At 41.5% G+C, this 20799-nt stretch overlaps 1 protein-coding gene across 1 annotated transcript in view; it reads left to right on the forward strand.

Annotated features, from left to right (window-relative positions):
• Positions 1–18551, forward strand: part of UGGT2 (UDP-glucose glycoprotein glucosyltransferase 2) — a 214568-nt gene extending 196017 nt beyond the window's left edge. The window contains 5 exon segments of the mRNA XM_018568049.1: positions 1529–1689; positions 3499–3613; positions 7701–7817; positions 13967–14111; positions 18436–18551. Of these exon segments, the coding sequence (XP_018423551.1) occupies positions 1529–1689; positions 3499–3613; positions 7701–7817; positions 13967–14111; positions 18436–18461 (564 nt within the window). The 3' untranslated portion in view covers positions 18462–18551.
• The last annotated feature ends 2248 nt before the right edge of the window (positions 18552–20799 follow it).

The following is a 20799-nucleotide window of genomic DNA, read 5'->3' on the forward strand; positions in this document are numbered from 1 at the left end:
TCTGGCAGAAGCTTTACCGGGCACCAAGGTTCCAGCGGCAGGATTGGAGACTAAGAGGGTAGAGCTGCTCCATGTTTCTCATTTGCTACTGTCTCAAGAGCCTGTTTACTATCCCATTTTACAGTGATAGAGGAGAGAAGACTATCGAATGCGGTCTTTTACACCGTGCTTAATGCTTGCAAGACCACATTGCCTAACAAATTATTAGCGTACTTGGAAGACGTATTTTGCATGATGTGAGTCCCTAGGGTTTTACCTTTGCCCGTCTCCTGGCTTTTCCCCTGCATGGGGTGGAGCAGCGGTGGGCCATTTTGATGTCAGCATTAGTGGTCTTACTTTAGTATCCTTTGGCATCACTGCCTCTTGTCAGCTTGAACCCTATTGAAAGTGTTACACACGTTACTCCTCTGGTCAGAACACCCTTGTTGCCGTCAGACCTTAACCTTGCATTGTTGGTGTTTCAAAAACCACCTTGCTAGCACTATGTCATAAAGTGGTGTTCCAAGCCATTCATTTGGCAAGTAGAGTCTTGGAGCTGGTGGTGTTGTCCTGCAAACCTCCATTTTTGGTCCTTCATAAGCATAAGGGTTTCCGGTGTTTAATACTTTTTTTTTCCTACCTAAGATGGTATTAGCTTTCCACATGAATGAAGACATTGTTCATCCATTGCTTTGTCCCAAGCCAGCCCACCACAAGAAGTTGCCTTACATGCTTCTGATGTTGGGACAATTAGAGTTTTTTTGAATGCCACGCTTGGTTTTTCGCAGGTCAGATTTCCTGTCCATGATTGTAGAGGGCCCATGTAAATGAATTGCAGTAAGAACTGACTGCTGCTATCTTATGCTGGGTCTGGCAAACTATTGTCCATGCCTATGCTGTCAAACACCAAGAAACGATGTTTCCAGTTAAAGTGCATTCTACAAGAAGGATAAGTGCACCCTACACTTTCTGACATCAAGCATCAATTTCTAAGATTTGTAAGGTAGCCACCTGGTTGTCAGCTCATGCGTTTATCAAGTATTACAAGGTGGATGTGGCAGAATAAGCTGATGCTTCTTTTGTGCATAGTTTGTGCAAGTTTTGCAGGCGGCAGTGTGACTGGCCTGTATCGTTTTCATTTTTTATTCTGCCCTGTTATGGCACTGCTTTGGGACATCCCAGTGTCTGTATCCTCCAATGAACGGAAGAGAATATAGGATTTTTTGTACTCGCCAAACAATTCTTTTCTCTGCATTTATTGGTGGACACTCCACCCGCCCCTCTGACTTTGTTGCTGCCAATGTCTTTAAATATAAAAAAAAATTGCACTGCAGCATCATTTAACTGAGTTTTTTTTCCCTCCAAAGTGGATTTTTTTTTATGCCCTTAGCAGGGACCACTCGTCTTTTGTTTTTTTAGTTGCGTCCTCCTGCATGTGGCACTATATCTGGTAGGTGATGATCTAAACAGAGCTGGGACTTTCAATGAACACAGAGAAAAGGATTTTAAGTTGCGTTTAAAAAAAAAAATCTTATTTTTTGCCTTTTAGATTGTACGGACTGATTTAAAAGCATTACGTGACCTAGACCTTGGTGGTGCTCCTTATGGATACACCCCATTTTGCGACAGTCGCAAAGAGATGGATGGTTATCGGTTTTGGAAATCTGGTTATTGGGCATCGCACCTTGGGCACAGGAAATACCACATAAGGTAGGAAAATGTGCATTGCTGTGATATTAGGATGCGTTATTGTAAAGTTTTATACTTGTTTACCAAGTTAAATGTTTATTATTATTATTAATGGGTTAGTGCATAAAAGATAACTATATAGATAGGTGCTAGAAACACCCACTGACATCTTACATTGCTCAGGGACACTAGTTTGATTTTTGTGTCAATTTGCCACAAAAGTTGTGCGATCCCATGGTGTGGAGAGCCAGTAATAGTGGTGAAACATCGGATTTGGGTGGACTGACCCGTTAAAGTCTTTTTGTATATGGTAGTACCACAAGAAGGAAGCTTACATATAAAATTATATGACAAAGTACATTCACTGTTCACATAGACTACTAACATATTAAGTCTTGATGGGCATTGAATTTTTATTATTTATGTGGTTTTTTTTATATATATATAAAAAACATTTCTAGAGTTTAAAGCCCAACTCTGGGAACAAGACAAAAAAAGCAGACTCCCTCCATTTGTAAAATTGCTCCCACAAAGCCTTCTCTCTGCCATTGGGCCCCTCTGCAAGTGTGTTTTTTTTTTTTTCTTGTGCCTGGAGTTGGAGTTTAATGTTGGATTTTATTCTCATTACAATTTGCACTCTTAATATAATTGCAAATGATTATTTTAAAGCCAAAAACTGTCTGTACATGCGCGTGTAGCCCTGCCCCTCACAGGTGTGATGACATCACACCTACTTTGTACTGAGACAAAACTGCAGGATCATCACACAAATGGAGAGAGAGGGACTGGCAGACCTCTGGGATAGATTCCCATTTGGGTAATGATCCTGCATTTTGTTGAAGACCAGCTTGTGTTACCTGTGAACCAGTGTAAAGCCTGAACATCCAGTACAGATCTGTTTCTATTACATCTATTTGTATGGTTTTGGAGGTTTTTTAAATGTGTGATAAAATGTATATTTTTATAATCAACACAATGTTGTGTCTAAATCTTTGTGGCACCTGAATAGTCTGTCTAGCTAACAAGGATAGATATGAACACAAAAAAGCGCCAAAAAGGACTACTCCGCCAGTATGGACCAATATAAGCACAAGTGTAATCAGAAACAAGTCTGTTAAAAATTATATAAATAATAAAAAGCACGTGTGTAGAAAGGTCTGCAGGATGCTGCCCCCAAACCAGCCAGGGAGACCGCAAAATCTAGGGAAAAAACACAAACAGGGGGCGCCTGACGTTGATGTGTTGCACATCAACGTCAGGGAATCACACAGTCTCCTCTGCTGACACATAGACACGATTGTGCAGCTTCCATAGACTTTCCATTGGGTCCATGGACTTACTTTTTATATCATTATCATGCTGAATTTTGTGAGTATGTTTTTTATCTACCTTTGATCCTGATCTTAATAAATTTGTCTGCACCAGGAAAGGCGCCCCCTGTTTGTGTTTTTAGCTAACAAGGATAGTTGAAATATGGTTCTTTAACCCTTAGGAGCCATTTAAATCCAATTGCACCTTCAAATCAACCTTCATTTCACCTTCCCAAATGACAGTGTATTTTGCTACATACCAAAGTTTCAACTAATGTTTTGAATGAATTTCACCAACATTTTGAGAAAGTGTAATCTCCCAAATTTACACATCCCAATTTATGAACCTTTCAGATTTGATTTTTAACATGGATACATGTTTGTTGAGGCATTTATTCTATAAAACTTACTGTGTTAATCTTTTAGGTGCTTGTAACAGTTTAGTGAATATATGAGTCATATCAGCTGGAAAAACTGCATCAAAATTGTATCCATCTCTCTCTCTCTTCCTCTCTTGCAGTGCCCTATATGTGGTGGACCTAAAAAAATTCAGGAAAATTGCTGCAGGGGACAGACTACGAGGGCAGTATCAGGCTCTTAGCCAAGATCCAAATAGTTTGTCTAATCTGGACCAGGTGAATATATTTTATCTGATCTAGTAGCATTTAATTCTTTACTTAGACTGCTTCTCGGTCATTTAAATGTCTTCATAGAGGCTGATATATTTATTTTCTGTTACATGCAACCATGTAGTAGGTATTAGAATGAAAATAATACTTTCCTGTTCATGACATTTTGTATATGTAGTTGTTTGAAAAATGATAATGAAGAGAGGTGAGTATGAAGACACTGTTTAAGTCCTTGAGAAGACTCTGGACCATGGGTAAATAACCTTGGTACTTGGTCAGGTTTACTTTGTGCCTATTAGAAGAACCGAAGTTTTGGGTGTATTTCACTCAATTAACTTTCTTGAGCTTATCCATACAATGCGTAGTCTTTTGCAATAATTATTTTGGGGTTAGGCAGCTGCATACGTTTGTCATTCCTACATATTCCTGTTAACTGTTACTTTACAGCCCCGAATCCCCATTCCAGTTATCTAAACTAATAGACAAAACTTTCAGACGTTCCTCTGCCAACTGTTCTGTAGAGCTGCAGCTAACGATTATTTTCATAATCGATTAGTTAGCCGATTATTAAGTTCGATCGGTTAATCGGATAAAAAATTAAATACATTTAAAAAAATGGCTCCAGTGATGGGACTACTAGTTTGTATTGAGATTGTAGTCCATCACAGGAGCAAGCTTGGCGCGGTGGAAGTAAAAAAGAAAAAAAAAAAGTGTGGTGTGCAATATAGTGAAATGGAAAGTGTAAAACCTCCTGCTGCTAGCACCTGAGCAGAGCTGTGGATGGTGAGACCCCTGCCCCAGAATAGGGATTTATGTCTTCAAAGGCCACTGATTCTGTCTAAATGTCATTCTTTAACTGAATGCCTGTGACCCTTCAGCACAGTTATGCTCAGGTGCAAGCAGGTGAGGGGAGCTTCAAGCTACTGGTAGAAAAGCATTAGACAGCTTTACCTATTAGATTATGGTGTGTTTTTAAAAAAATGTATGGCTAAAGCAAGGTTTGGTCCACTTTAATACTTTGCACCTGTGATTTAACTCATAGTTTTAATGATGACATCAGGAAAATTGGAATTCAGTACCAGATTGGACCTCCTGGGTCAGTGACTTCACAAGGTTCCTGTAGTATCCTGATATTAAAGCGACGCTAAACTCAGGAGTTAAATCTCAAAAATACATTCAAGTACCTAAATTATTAACAGAAATGTATCTTATTTGTGTATTACTCAGCTGTAGATCCTCAAATCATCTCTGCATTGATGCTGAAACTGTCCTTCCTTCTGGAGGATGGCTACTATGTCCCCCATGGTCCCTGTGTGTGTTGTAAAATAGCCCTCACTCCAAGCTCCCTCCTGTGATGGACTACAATCTCATGTTTAATTTACTAATTTCTATTGAAGTTATAGTCTATCAGGGCAGCCTGCCAGGAACGGTGGCTACTTTACAACAGGAGATATAAAAGTGGATATAATCACAATGTACACATATATTAAAGTAACTATAGTAACACTATTAAACTGTTAAGGTTCAAAAGTTAGGTTTCCTGAAGATGATGTACATCCATAGTTTGAGATTGGATAGTAGGAGGTTTAAACTTAAATTGTGTAAGGCGTTCTTTACTGTTAGAGCAGGGAAGGTGTGGCATTCCCTCCCTGTGTTAGCCGAGAGTGTTTATAAATTCATTCTGGGAAGCATGGATGACATGTAGATTTTTTGTGATAGGTGAGCTTACCCTTTAAGGACATACACAACTCTTAATGGTACACTGTTTTAATAAAATTCCTGCTCTATTTTCGGGCCATCTGCAGGCTGAAGGTTTATTTTGGGAAAGAAGACTCGAGTCTGCATGTGATCATTATGTCATAGCTGACATAGTAATTACATGATAAGGTTTTGGGAGCTGTCGGTGATGACCTAGATTAGCATACCCTCTGCAGGAGAACATTATTCTACAAATTGCAGGTGGGAAGGGGTTAGGTTTTATCTTAATTTTTTTTTTTTTTTAGTCATTTATGGCAAGAAAAACATATGTACTCAAACTAATGTAGTTTTATACGGCTTTTTTTTCAGAAGTAATCGAAGGCCAGGGTCACCATACAACATAATATATACTCACTGGCCGCTTTATTAGGTATGCCTCTTCAACTGCTTGTTAACACAAATATCTAATCAGCCAATCACATGCCAGTAACTCAATACATTTAGGCATGGTCAAGATGGTCTGCTGAAGTTCAAACCGAGCATCAGAATGGGGAAGAAAGGTGATTTAAGTGACTTTGAACATGGGCTGGTTTTAGTATTTCAGCAACTGCTGATCTACCGAGATTTTCATACACAACCATCTCCCGGGTTTATAGAGAATCATCTGGGGGGAAAAAATATCCAGTGAGCAAGAATTGGGCAAGAAAACCATGTTGATGTCAGAGGAGAATGACCAGACTGGTTCAAGCTGATAGAAAGGCAACAGTAACTCAAATAACCACTCGTTACATCCAAGGTATGCAGAAGAGCATCTCTGAACACACAACACGTTGAACCTTGAAGCAAATGGGCTACAGCCACAGAAGACCACAGAGTGCCACTTCTGTCAGCTAAGAACAGGAAACTGAGGCTACAGTTTGCAAGAGCTCACCAAAATTGTAAAATAGAAGATTGGAAAAACGTTGCCTGGTCTGATGAATCTCGATTTTCTGTTTCGGCATTCGGATAGTCGGGTCAGAATTTGATGTAAATAACATGAAAGCAGGGATCCATCTTGCCTTGTATCAACAAAGATGTGCAGCCGACAAATCTGCAGCAACTTTGTGATGCTATCATGTCAGTATGGACCAAACTCTCTAAGTAATGTTTCCATCATCTTGTTGAATCAATGCCACAAAGAATTAAGGCAGTTCTGAAGACAAAAGGGGTCCAACCCAGTACTAGCAAGGTGTACCTAATAAAGTGACCAGTGAGTGTATATAATAATCAGCTTTTTTAAAATGTTTATTTCTAAGGATGCTATCTTACAGGGATGTTTTAGGCCATTTGTTTGCTGTTGATCCTTTTTTTTACTTGGTGCTGCCATCCCCTATATAGCACATATGATGCAAGCAGCTCTTATCCAGAATATTGGAAGAGGGTGACTAATTGGCCTAAACTGTCTAACCCTTGATTTTCCTTTAAGACTGATTTTGTGCTAGGTGATTTTTGGAGACTTGGGCAACTCTGCACACAAAAATATATAGAAACATAGGATGCTTTAATTTTGCTCATTCATAGCATACGCAGCTGTCAAATGCATGCCAAGTGCATGACTTCCACTTCAGATCAAGTAAGTAATTGCCGCAGCCATTTTTTCTGTATTTAATGCTCCTACAAAATCCCTTTTGGTCAGTCAGGTAAATCTGAAGAAGTGGGAGTAACCAGGAGACAGCAAAATGAAGAATCATAAAACAAGCGATAAAATATAATCTAATACAGAGAGAATGAAAAGAATGCAAAATAAGTTACAAGCAAATTTAGAGCACTAAAGAAAGTTATACACTAATGAACGTGTTTTGCTCAAGTCTTTTTTTCTTGTTATATAAGCACATCCTGAACTGTTGACGACATCTCTGTGGTTACTAAAATTATCTTGTGAACAAAGTCTTTATCCCTCTCTTAAGCTAATTTGTTCAAACTGGAGAAGGTTAACATAAAAATGGTGGTGTTGCACATACCAACAATGTTATTTTCAATAAAGAAGTAAATCCTTATTGATTGCCACAGTCAAAAACTCTTTTTTTCTTCAGTTTTAATAAATCAGCCCTTTAAATGTTCACTGTCAGGAGTAATCTCTGTACAGGAAAATGAACTGGACTGGACTTACTGCTTTAGCTGAGCTTTCTTGTACTGGTGAAGTAAGCTCACATTAAAACAGAGTGTGACTTACTTATTCTCAAGCCACTTGGGCTGATGGAAGCTCCCAGAGACCTGTAACCTTTATGGGAAAACTTCACAAACTAAACACTAAAACTGAACTAAAAAGCTAAAATGTCTTGTAGTATTTATAGCTTATCCAGAAGAATACAATTTCTCGTTTTATTTTTTTTTTGTTGATAATTTTTCCTCACAGGATTTACCCAACAATATGATTCATCAAGTGTCCATAAAATCTCTTCCTCAAGAATGGCTTTGGTGTGAGACCTGGTGTGATGACAAGTCCAAGCAAAGAGCCAAAACCATCGATCTGGTAAGATGATGTAGCTGCGTAAATGTTCTGTGCTTCCATTTATCTAAAGCAGCCTCAACATTCTTACCTGGAGAAAACTTTTAAAATATGAGGCCTCAGGGAACTCCTGAAACAATTTTCTCTTTTCTTCATTGAGGGACACAGGATTTAGAGACATTTGGGTTACCCTGGAGGAAAATCTGAACACTAAGGCATGCTAGTAGTGGGAGGGGATACGCCAGGCTGATCACTGTTTTTTGCTTGCCAGTTTTTTTGCTTCTATCCTAGGAGAATGGGTGTCTTTTCTATTCTAAGAAGAGTTTAACCATTTTTACTAGCCTTTTTATTTAATCATGCTGCTACATGTAATTTCTACATGCTGCTTGAGTCCGTCTTATTATGCAGCTGTCAAGATCTGCACATCCTCAGAAACAACACTGGCTGTGTCTGGACCCTCCTGGACTAGACAATTGCAGGGCCTGCCTTGAATGTGACCTTAAAGCACTGAGCTCTGTATTTGGCACTTTCCAGACCTATGTGTACTCAATGAAGTTCAATAACAGGATTTTGCAGGGAGTACAAAAATCCTATTTTATGAGCTACAGCCTATAGGACATAAGTGTAATCAGTGAGTGATGGGTGTGCAGCAGGAGGAGGCACAAGCGGTGTTGCTGTGTGCACTTGGGAAGTGTGCAATGGTGATGTCAGGTGTCAGAATTTGAAGAATACCTTTTAGCTGATATCCATCCAGAGGTGCTTAGTGTTACAGGCTGCAGGGGAAACACAAGCCACAATTGGGCAGATATAAATCTGCTGCTGGCAAGGCAAGTGACAGAACACTATTATTATTATACATGATTTACAATATAAGGAAGACATTACAATCACAATACAATTCAAGACAAGATGGTAAGGAGGGCCTGCTCGTGAGGGCTTAGTTGAGAAACCCTGATCTAAAGTAACAACAATTTGTTATGCTTATAGTAACTGATTTAGGAATAACTAATATTCTTCCAGATCCTATAATGTGAGAATCTAATGCTTACAAATACTTGTATCTCTCCATTATCCTAAAACGTTTGATGTATGCAGACGTACATCAAAATACACCGTTAAAATGGCAAATATTTGTAATTTTGTTCAGCCAGTTTTGTGAGCCAGGTTCTAGTCCCCTCTGCAGTCTACACTGCAGGTAAGCAGTGCTACCTGATTTGAGATCTGCCCTGGCCTGCGATCGGACAATCAAGCAGTGGAAACATGTGGATGAGGTCATCCCTGTGCTGTCCCCTCTTTTTTAAGTATGCTCCCTGCAAAGCAAGAGATTGGCTCAGAATACTGATCCCTTGCTTAGCGTCTGTGTAAATGCACAGGAGAATGGTGCATAGTCATGCTGCTCATAAAATAAGCTTTGGCATATCCAGACTTCAAGTCCCCTTGCAGTTCATCAAACAACCAAGCTGACCTTTGCCGGGGCCAGCCTACACAGCAAAGTTTTCATATAAAAACAGGCTACAAACATAGGACATTGGTGGGCTTTAAATAGCTTTCAGGTAACAGATAAATGGCTAGGAATATAACCAGTTCCCAATCCTACTGTCTGAGGAACAAAACTGTCTGGGAGCATGAATCTCGGATCTGATACCGTGAATAGCACAGGCAGTTTCCACTCACTAGCTGGAAATAACTGAACTGTGTGAGCATCTGCTCTGACGCTTACCTTCTGTCTGCCCCGGGCTGTTGTCCACTTCCTTGCACCGTCTTGTAAAGCAAAGACTAGTGACTAGACACTTTATATGTGACTATGCTTTCATTTTTACTTTGCTAGATTTTATTCAACCTGTGCATTGAACTGTTCTTCCACTGGTATGCCGGTTATTCTGGGAAAATGGACTTGAAAATGGACTTGACCAGCTCTAGAATGAGCCATGACCTTATATTTGTAAAGTGTCTGAACAGGAACGGACTCTCAATTTCAATGCATACTACATCCCCCTATTATGGATGAATTTAGCTTAGCAGTACATTGTTTCAGGACATTTTGCTTTGTACAGTAAGCTAAATGTTCCATCTGGTTAACTGTATTCCAGAGCCCATATATCTTTCTGACGTTTTGCTTTCTTTACAGTGTTAGGAAAATTGGTTCCTTTTTGTTTTCAGTACTTAATCGAATGCGGCAGCTTCTTGTTCCACCTGTGCCTAAAGGGATCAAGTCTAATAAGCCATGGGAAAGATCTTATCCGTAGGCTTGGAATTCTCATTCTATATTGAATGTGTTGAAAAAGAATGAAGAGAAAATGTACAGCACACCGCCTGGGAGCATGTCTTATTCTGTAAATGCTCAATTTGTACAAGTCAATAAACTATTCTGTAATCTGTCAAGGGCTAGAAAGTAGAACTGCATTATTGCCTAGGGTGGTCATGGGGAAAAATATGACAGCTATTCAAACAGCATCTTAAAGATCTTGACAGCCCTTGGCGTAATATATTGATTTAAAGAGATATCTGCAATAATATAAGCAGTTGTATTACAATTGTAGTTTGTGGTGCTTTGAAGAGAAAGGGAATTTCACAGTGGAATTTCATAACATGTGCACTTTACATCTCCGTCTGTTATTTTTATCATCTTATTGGCTGTCAGATGCTCTTTCCCTAGTGTTCAGAAGAATCAATCGTAGGAAAGTGAAAAAGTCATATTAATTCTGTACATGTAAAACATTTACAGACTGATGTGTAAAAAGGATATATTGCAGCTAGATACAGTAGATTGCAGCCAAATTTAGGCACACGTTATCTAGTGCAGGTTAAAAAACATATAAGGGTGAAATCTGATTAATTTTTGTATTGTGTCTAGTTTTTGTTGAGATATTTTGAAGTTTATGTAAAGTCAAAACGTTTTCAAACTTATGGAAAGAATGTAGAAAAATGTGAACCTCTGTCAAGTTTTATTGTTGCCTGTTTCCCTCTCTGTTTGTCCTGTTGACCATTGGGTCATATACAGAAAAGGTTGGGAAGTCCAACAGGAGGTGGAGGGAAATTTTACAACAGGGAAACCTGTGGTGACAGCTGTGTACATGATGGTATCCCCGTCAACTTCCTGCTTTGTCTCTGGAACAGGAAGTGTAACAAAATCTCCCCAAATCTACACAGACAGCACTTCTACAGACGGCAAAATCTAAAACAAAATTAAAGTAACTGCCATTTCACATCTATGCAGAGGCGGCTCTTTAATTAGACAAATTAGGTGGTCACCTTAGGCCTCGCGCTCCCGAGGGCCTCGCGGCCGCCTAGTTTGCCCTGTCAGAACGGCAGCCCAGCCAGGAAGCTTTGTGAGCTCTCATCCCTGTAGCTGTCAAACTGAGACTCTCTCTCAGTTTGACAGGGCGGAGAGCTCATCCATTACCTCGATCGTTGGTGCGGACCATCGGCTCGCTCTTCTGCACAGAGCTCCGCCCACCAGCCAATGAGAAGAGACCTCACCCCTCCCATCCACCACACGAGGATCTCTGGCTGGGAGGGCGGAGTTTAACTGCAGAAGCTGATGGAGACGCCCGCAAGACACGGCCAGAACAGCACACACAGTACTGGAGTGGCAGCCTGGAGAGCCCTGTGGAGAGCCCTGGTTTAACCAGGGCTCTTTGGGATCTCGCCCTGATGAGACCCCACAGAACCCTGCTACCCTGGTGAGGCCCCCTCAGATCCCTGGTCTGTGGGGTCTCACCAGGGCCCTGAAGGGGTCTAACCAGGCCACAGAACCCTGCTACCCTGGTGAGGCCCCCTCAGAGCCCTGGTGAGACCCCACAGAATCCTGCTACCCTGGTGAGGCCCCCTCAGAGCCCTGGTGAGACCCCACACATCCCTGGTCTGTGAGGTCTCACCAGGGCCCTGAAGGGGTCTAACCAGGCTGGTGAGACCCCACAGAACCCTGCTACCCTGGTGAGGCCCCCTCAGAGCCCTGGTGAGACCCCACAGAACCCTGCTACCCTGGTGAGGACCCCTCAGAGCCCTGGTGAGACCCCACAGACCCCTGGTTTAACCGGGCCTGTGTGGGGTCTCACCAGGGCACTTTGGGGTCTCACCAGCCCTTGTTTAACCCCACAGAACCCTGGTGGGCTCTTTGGGATTTCACCAGGGCTCTGTTAGACCCCACAGAGCCCTGGCGAGACCCCACAGAGCCCTGATTTATTCAGGGCTCTGTGGGGTCTCACTAGGGCTCTGCGGGGTCTCACCAGCCTGGTTAAACCCCACAGAGCCCTGGTAAAACACCACAGGCCTGAGTGGGGCCTCATGTTTAGCTTTCGCCTAAGGCCTTGCAAACTCTAGAGCCGCCTCTGCATCTAAGGCAATAAGTCAATTCACCATTATTAGGGGAAAAGAAAAAGTACTTTTCTCCAGTCTTCAAAATTTACCTTTTGATATTTTATTTTGAAATAAGAACTGTCTACAATGCCTATTAGCAGCCCCTGTGATATTAGGGTGGTGGCTGTTTCCATCCAAAGCTGCTTAGGTTCATTCTGCATGAGATTATCAAATGAATGAATTTTTAAGTAGCTATAAAGGTATACTGAAATTTTAATGGGCACTTTTCTGCTGCTCTTGACAGCTATTATGAGGATCTGATTTTCCTTTAAAACTGTTTGTAAACTGGACCTTAAGTGTAAATCAATCATTTTTACCCACTTCTGCTCTGTAGAGATTGAGCCTATTCTGGTAACTTCCTTCGTCTGGAGTGTTAAGTCAGAAGGTCTACCTGCTGTACTGCCTCTCTTCCTAAGTGTTTAGTCAGAGGGTCTACCTGCTCTACTGCCTCCTTCCAGTGTGTTAGTCAGGGACGTCCCCAAGTGTGGTGTCACCCGGAACGATTGCCGGGCGACACCCTGCTAAGACATCATCACACATTCGTGTTTAATGATGTCGTGTGCACTTACCTGCCAGCAGCCATCTTGGTGATGGACACCAGCAAAGAGAGGAGAGGACGTTTACCCGGCGGGATAAGGTATGTCGCCGGGTCCCCTCTTCTCTCGTGCAACTATCGGGCTCTTGGTCCATGACCAAGTGCCCGACCTTTCAGAGGGGGTGACACCATCATGTTGGTGCTACCTGGTGCAGGCCGCACACCCCTTGTAATGCCACTGGTTAAAGTGACACTAAACTCAGTAGTTTAACCTTAAAAATGCATTCAAATACCCTAACTATTAACAAAAATGTGTCTCATTTGTGTATCACTCGGCTGTAAATCCTTAAACCATCTCTGAATTCATACTGAAACTGTCCTTACTTCTGGAGGGTGGCTACTTTTGTTCTCCATGGTCCCTGTGTGTTGAAGGACAGTGTCAGCATGAATTCAAATATATTTGAGGTGCTACAGCTGAGTGATGCACAAATAAGTTACCTTCTTGTTAATAGTTAAGGTACTTGAATCCATTTTTAAGATTTATCTCCTGAGTTTAGTGTCTTTATTTCAGATTACTACCCACTTCTGCTCTGTAGAGATTAAGCCTATTCTGGTAGCTTCCTTCATCTGAGTGTTAAGTGAGAAGGTCTACCTGCTCTGCTTCCTCCATCCTGAGTGTTAAGTCACAGGGTCTACCTGCTCTACTGACTGTTTTACAAGGGCTAACTAAGAGTGCCTTCCTATGCTAGTCACATGATGAATCCCAGTGTTGTAATAAAGATAAAAGATGCTGAAATATATGTAAGGTAATTACATGAGATTTCTGTGGATATCATTTTGCATAAAAGTAAATTACAAAATAGCTTGTATGACAATTGTATTTATATTCTTTTAATAAGGGAAAACATTTATCTTTTTAGTAGCACTAAAATTCCTGCTGTAAAACAATGTACAGTATGTTCCACCTATCTTATAAAGCATTCTCATTCTCTGAGGATTGTTTGGAGGGGAAAAGGTATGTGACCAGCAGTCCTCACAGAAGGATTTAGGTTGTATCTAAACAGCTCTACCATTAGGAAAATCAGAAGAGGCTTTGTTCAGGCACAAGTTCTTTGTAACAATATTTTTATTTCCTTTTGTTGGCGAACGGCGGCGTAGGTTGAAACCTGTTAGAATTTATTTTTTTACCTAATGGGTGCCCATGCGTAATCAAAGTCAAATGTCACTACATTGCAGCTATGGCAAGAATGCATTCAGGAATCTTATTTTCTGTTCACAGTGTAATAATCCCAGAACAAAAGAACCGAAACTAAAAGCTGCTGCACGTATAGTACCTGAGTGGAAAGACTATGACAATGAAATCAGACAACTTCTGAAAAGAATAGACGAGCAGAAAAAGAACATCACACAGGCCTCTGCCAGTGGTAAGAACATGAATTAGAGTCATATTATCTATTCCTTACTGATGCACATTCATTTTCTCATCAGCCCTTTTAAAGAAACAAAGCATTACAAAGCACTGCACATGAGTCAAGAATGTTGGTTGGTTATATTGTAACAGACAGACTCCACAGAAAATACATTTTAAAAGATTAAAGTAATAAATACCTTTTTCATTTTCTATCTCAAGTTTTTAAAGATGCAAGCTTAGATTTCACGTTAGATTTCTTTGCCTGATGAAGAAAAAATGACATGTTAGCCAATAAAGGGTATTACTTAAATTATAAATGTTCTGCTTTGTTTGATGACAGTACAATACTCTGCTAATAATATAATCTCAATAATGCTATTATAACTCTACATCTATAGGTTTCTCATATTCAATATCAATCATTAAAGCAGAGGTATGGGCCAAACAAAACATTGAACTTCAATATCCCATGCCAGCTCTAAGACTGAGAGCTGAGCAGTCATGTGACCACTGATCAGTCAGCTCTCAGTCTCTGCTACCAGGCACGTTCAGTCACTGCTCCTTCAGGGTTTCCCCCCTCCCCTTTAGTGTTACTTTGGTGCTGGCTGAAGCTAAGGGCTAGAGAGGGGGTGAGCACAGCTGGCTCTGGCTCTAGAGAGGCAGCTGTCAATCGGGCAGCAAGGCTTTGCACTGTCAGCATATAGAGAAGTATATATATATATATTTTTTAAAGGTTTGGCTTTCCTTTTTTAAGGTAGCTTATATTTCCCACAATAAAGGTCTGAACAAGTTAGGTACATGAAGGTTATCTGGAATGTGGGTGAATACAGGGCAGAGCAATATATATGATCTAAACCATTGGTCAAATTGCATTTCCATACCTCTGCAAGCCTCAGGGCTTGTCTACCTTAAAACAAATTGTGACGTTTGCAAGGAAGTGTGTGCTCTGGCATTATGTTCTTTGACATATTCCCAGATGTCCCCTGCAGGATAATAATTTGACCTGTGATTTATGTTCTTCTAAAGCTACAGGGGACAAGCATCTGAATGTGCTGCATCTGTCATAATGAGGTGGCAACAGTCTTTAATATTGCAGCATCTTCTGACAGCTTCCTGTACTATGACAGCAGTCTAGCTGCTTCTTGTAATATTGCTGTTGATCAGGTTTTTGTAATATACATATTTGTCTAATATAAAAGCTTCCTATACTGCCCAATAGTGTCTTTTAATATGTCAGATTGTAGTATGGCTTGGGGGTAAAAACTTTGCAGATTAGGACATGTCTACTGAAGCTTACTGGGTCTACTGAAGCATACTGGCACAAGTTTATACTTGACAAGAGCTGATTTGTATAACTTCAGCAGGTGTATGTCGCCATTCTACAAAATAGTAGCTTCAGCCTTCACTAAGTATATTAGAACAGTCTTGGAGTTGGAACCATCAGCTATGTTTTACGTCACAGGTTAATTCAAAAGTGACAGAATGTAGTGTGATAGGTACTGAAAGTAGTTGAAGTGTACATTATACCAAAACATTTTTTTTTAGATAGGAGTTTGGTTTCTGTTTGCTTTCTGTGCCCTCTCAGGGAGATTTCCCCTCACTTGCTGTCCTGGAGACACCACAAGAAATGGGAGGGAAGATCTCCAAAGTGAGTGCCCTCACCAGAACAAGTGCCCCTATTGAAAGCCTTTCCCTCTACTCATGTATCAGTGAGAATTTTAAAGGGGGATTTCTCATCACTTTCTGTCCATGTGTCAATAGGCATCAGGATAAACAGAGAAGGAACACTTGACAGAGGTTCTTACTTTTCCCCACTCTACCCCAAACTAAAAAAAAAAAAGCTTTGGCTTTAGATAAATGTAGCTGCCTGGGACCTGCGCCAAGCCCATCAGAGACTTGGAGAGGCACACTGCAGAGAGAAGAAACTCTCCCCAGCATAGGGGGAGTGGCTGCCATTTTGGTGGAGACTACAAGAAAGGTAGACTGAGATTAGCTGCCTTCTGAGGCCAGATTTGTAACCTCACCCAGGAAGGAAGGAAGGCCATGCCTCTGAGGAAGGAGAGGGATATAAGGCTGCTGTTGTAGCATGTGCTGAGGCAGCAGACTTTGTTGTGGGCTATAATGAGCCAGGACAGAGAGATCAGGCTCCTGAGAGAGAGGAAAGCCAGAGACTATTCTGTGAGCTTTGCTGTTCGGCTGAGCAGGGGCCCAGAGAGGAGCAAGCTACAGTGAATGTGCGGAACAGAGCTGTAGAGACTCCAAGCCTGTGAGTACTGTTATAGACAGAGCACAGAGAGGAGGAGTACCATAAGGGTTGCTGTTAAACTGTGCTGTCCAGAGACTTCTGTGTTGTGCTGTACAGAGAGGGAGAGACTGGTCCAGCTGGTCCTCTGTCAAGCTACAGAATGGATTGAGAGCTCCCGAGAGAGAGAGAGAGGGGCAGAGAGAGAAGGCAGCAGATCTCGCTAATGAATGTTTGTGTGGTGTGACCCCTCACCTGGCCTTCGGGTGATGGACCTTAATCAGCATTAGTGGTGAGTGGGTGTAAGTGTGTCTTCTGTCTTTGTTGCCTAAAGACTTTGGTGCCACGCTGACAGAATGCTCAGGATCTTTGGAGCATCTCCTTGCCTTTGGATTATAAATATTCCAACAGGAGTCCACGAGACTCAATGCTGGCAGATTGTGCTCAGACTCTACTGGCCCCAATGCCAGCAGACTGTGGTTGGACTCCCCTGGCCCAAATGCCGGCAGAATGTGCTTAGACTCCACTGGCCCTAATGCCAACCGACTGCGCTTAGGCTTCACTAGCCCCAGGCATAGTTGGGGCCTTTGAATTTAAGATAGGCCATATATTTTACCTTTTTCTGTACCCAGTTATTTCCAAATTTGTTTAGTGTATTGAGTTATTAAAGTTTGTTTATACCATCTTGCCTTATAAAACGTTTTTCTACAGGGCTTTACACTGCCTTTAAAGGAGAACTATGGGGTTAAGGCTTTTCCCCATAGTTCTCCTTAGGGGAACGGGAGGACACAAACTAGCGTCCTCCCGTCACCCTAGGCTCAGTATACCACGAGCTGTAGCTCGCGGTATACTGAGACGCCACAGTATACCGCGAGCTGCTGCTCGCGGTATACTGAGATGATGCAGCTGAAGCGGATCCCGACAATTTGTGCCAGGATCTGCCCAGCTGCGTGACTGACAGCTGGCTCTGCCTTTCTAGAGACAGTCAGCTGTACCCGCCCCCTCCCCGTCCGTTCCTCCAGTCAGCGCTGGCGGATCGGAGCGGGGGGGATCCAGCCCCTCCCCTGTCACAGCAGAGAGCCGTGACAGGATCGAGAGGTGAGCGAACGCCGGTATGTGTTCGCTCACCTCCCGATCTACTGAGCCGACCTGTGACAGTCTCATTGTCACAGGTCGGCTAGAACTATGAGGTGAGTGAAAAGCACTCACCTCATAGTTCTCCTTTTAATAAAGCCAACTTTACACTACTGGTGTGTTGGGGAGTCTGGGTTCATTTCAGGGCGGGTCACCATTGGGGGCGGAAGGAAGGTTGCAACATCTCAGCAGCTCCCTGGGGAATCCGTGCCATGTATATCTTAATCATGTGAAGTGATAGTGATATTTTTTATTAGCTACCTGATATGATTCATTGCAAGCTTTTGGAGTCTGGTTGAATCTCCTAACAGAGTAATTAAGACAGTTTAGAGAAAATTTGTTGTGTATGAAGGTATTTGCTGAACACATAACCTGTCATAAACTGAGATGAGAAAAACATGGTACAATACGCTTATCCCTTATGGTTTTTATGCCATCCATTTATAGAAACAATAGTTCCTTCTACTGTCCTACTTTGCTATTAATCTGTCAAACGTTTGTTATTTCTTTTATTTGGTTAAGTTGTTCCAGTTCATTAAAACATGAAATCCCACGAATGCAGAAGCCACTTAAAGTGAACACTTTAGCCCCATGTTTTCCCGTGCCACTTGAGTGTCAGTTGGTCTGTGCACATTGCTATTTCTGCCAGAGGATAATAGTCTGAAATCTAAAGGTTTTCTGAACTGTAATATGTCATTACTCAGGTTTAATGAATAGAACCCACGATGGGTTCTTCACACCTGAATGTGAGCAATACAAACACTGTGCCCACATCTTGTGAATGTTTACATGCACAGTAGGAATATACTGCTTTCTTACCACATAGCGATGCGAATGACGCTCTTATCTGTTTATACTGCACCGGTGTGTCATAACACAGCATGCTGGTGAAATCAGCTGAAATAGATCAAACTGCATTGTCTGGCGTTCATGATTGTCTTCTGTGTTTCCTTTATTCCAGGAGATTTGAAACATGATGAACTTTAGAAATCACAGTGATGTGAAAGAAATTGCTTTTGACTAGAGAAAAAGAAGAGGATGACACTTGAAACAATTGTGACTTTTTTTTTTATGTACATAAAAACAACATACCGAAGTCCTTATTGAAGTGGTGCACTGCTAAAAAGTTTCCTGCTGTTTTTTTTTTTCTTTTTTTTTTTTCTAATAAGCATTTAGGATTTGAATGTGTTGTAATGGAGATTATAATATGCCGTGATGTCCCAGGCACATTCCTGCTATAACCTTGTATGTTTTGTAATGCTCTATACAGATCAGCTTGGGTTTGGTCCTAACCACAGCTCATCTGAAACCGGAAGTTAGGTGTCAAGGCGCGCCCAATCAGCTGTGGCCAGGGCACTCCTCGCCCCACAGCCGCATGTGATCAAAAGGGCAGGATGCTGGTGACATTATTGACCTTACATGGCCACACAGCCAATGGCATTGACCGAATATGACAATGTGGCCATACAAGGTCAATGATGTCACCAACAACCCTTCCCTTTTGCTATGTGTGGCTGTGGCACAGCTGATTGGTCACGCCTTGACACCTAACTTCCGGTTTCAGATGAGCTTGGGTTTGGATCAAAAACCAAGCCCATCCCTAATCTTCTGTACTAGACCACACAAAGGTGTTTCCTTTTATTCTGTGCACATGAGTAACTAACCTTTACGACCTGGCTGGATCGCTTCCTTTGTAAGTCCAGTGCAACATTTTGGGGCATCTTTGCCCTGTTATTCCAACCAAGCAGTAGTGTGGAATATTGCTATTCAGCTGAATCCACCACAATGCTTATGATGGCTTCACCTAATATAATCACCTTTGGTTTAGTTAAACGGCAATAACACACATCAGCTGAAGGTTTAGTGCCTCTCTTCACCGTGTACAGAAATATAACCATTTTGTGAATATTGCTAAAATCTGTTCCTTTTTATGTGTTACTATTCTTGGGCAGCTGTGCTCCCAGCTACATGTATACTTCAAGGGACTGTTCATTTCATCTCAGGTTAGGTACACTGCCCTTCTACAGTCTTTATACTGTAAATCTAGTTTTGTAGAGATGTACTATATTCACATTGACCTTTTCTGCATTTTTTTCTACTTTGAAGGACAAAAGAGTACACGCTTATTTTATTTAGCTTTTTTTTTTTTTTTTTCAAAATGTTTAATTGCTCCCATCACAAGTTTAGGAGGCATATTTTGTTACACATTATATATACATAAAATGCAATCTTTCTTTTTTTATGGTACGGTACAAGGATTTGATTTGCATGTTTGCCATGTGTGTATATACTGTGGGCATTTGTGCGTTGGTGTATAATTAATATGTGTGTGTGTATCCGCTAACGTAAATGCATTTCAAACTGGTAAAAGGAGTTATGCACCCACAAGTTCTCCCCTTCACAGGAATATGTTTTTCTCCCGTGCAATAGAAGAAAGATGGCAGTGCATTAGAGTCACTGACCTCCAGAGAGGAACACCAGGGAAATGGAACAAAGTAACATGGAAGTCAAACAGAACATGTTCTATTTTTCAGCTGCCTTGTTACTCCTTTTCCTTGATAACCCTCCTAGGAGGCAATGAGTCCTGAGGTGCTGATGTTTTCATGCAGAGGCCAAGGAATGATCTTTTTGAGATGAAAGCTTTCTAGTGGTTACGGCTGGGAGATATATCACCCTGGGTCCAGTGGCAGATTCTGCTTTTATACCTTTTCAGCACAGTGTTTTCCTTGTAGCAAAAACAAAGCATTTAATATCTGAGAGGACATTTATGTGTTAGGAATTCTAAAGAACTGACATTAATCATTTTATTATATTGTAGCTATTTAAGTTATTCTTCATCTGGACCTGAATTCATACCAGAAAAGTCACACGTTGTGCAAATAGATTTTTCAGTTGTATTGTGATGTAATCATGTGTCACTTTTAGGCAGTTTTACTAAATATGGACATGTACACACACTTTAACCCCTTCCCCCCCCCCCCCCCCGATAAAAAAACCACACATATTTTGTCTAGCAAGTTTAGTGACATCATCTCTTCTAGAGCAATGTAGGGGTGCGTTATACAGAATTTGTCCAGTTTACATCATGATCGTGTCATGGTAGTGATGGTGGATATTCCATAATGGCAAATAGACAGATCGTTTCAGAGTCCAATTGCAACAGAGTGCCATCTTTTAGGCCCCATTCACACCAGGTGCGGACCGATTTTTAAAAAGGTGGTTTTGGTTTGGGCCGTTTTGAATTGCGTTTCAGAGCTGAAATGCAATGGAAAACTGCCAAAACCGCGTTCTATTGAATGCTGTATGGAAACCATGCTGATCAGCG

The sequence above is a fragment of the Nanorana parkeri genome, unplaced genomic scaffold (genome assembly GCF_000935625.1).
Source record: "Nanorana parkeri isolate BGI_ZX_2015 unplaced genomic scaffold, ASM93562v1 scaffold1130, whole genome shotgun sequence".
Taxonomy (NCBI): domain Eukaryota; kingdom Metazoa; phylum Chordata; class Amphibia; order Anura; family Dicroglossidae; genus Nanorana; species Nanorana parkeri.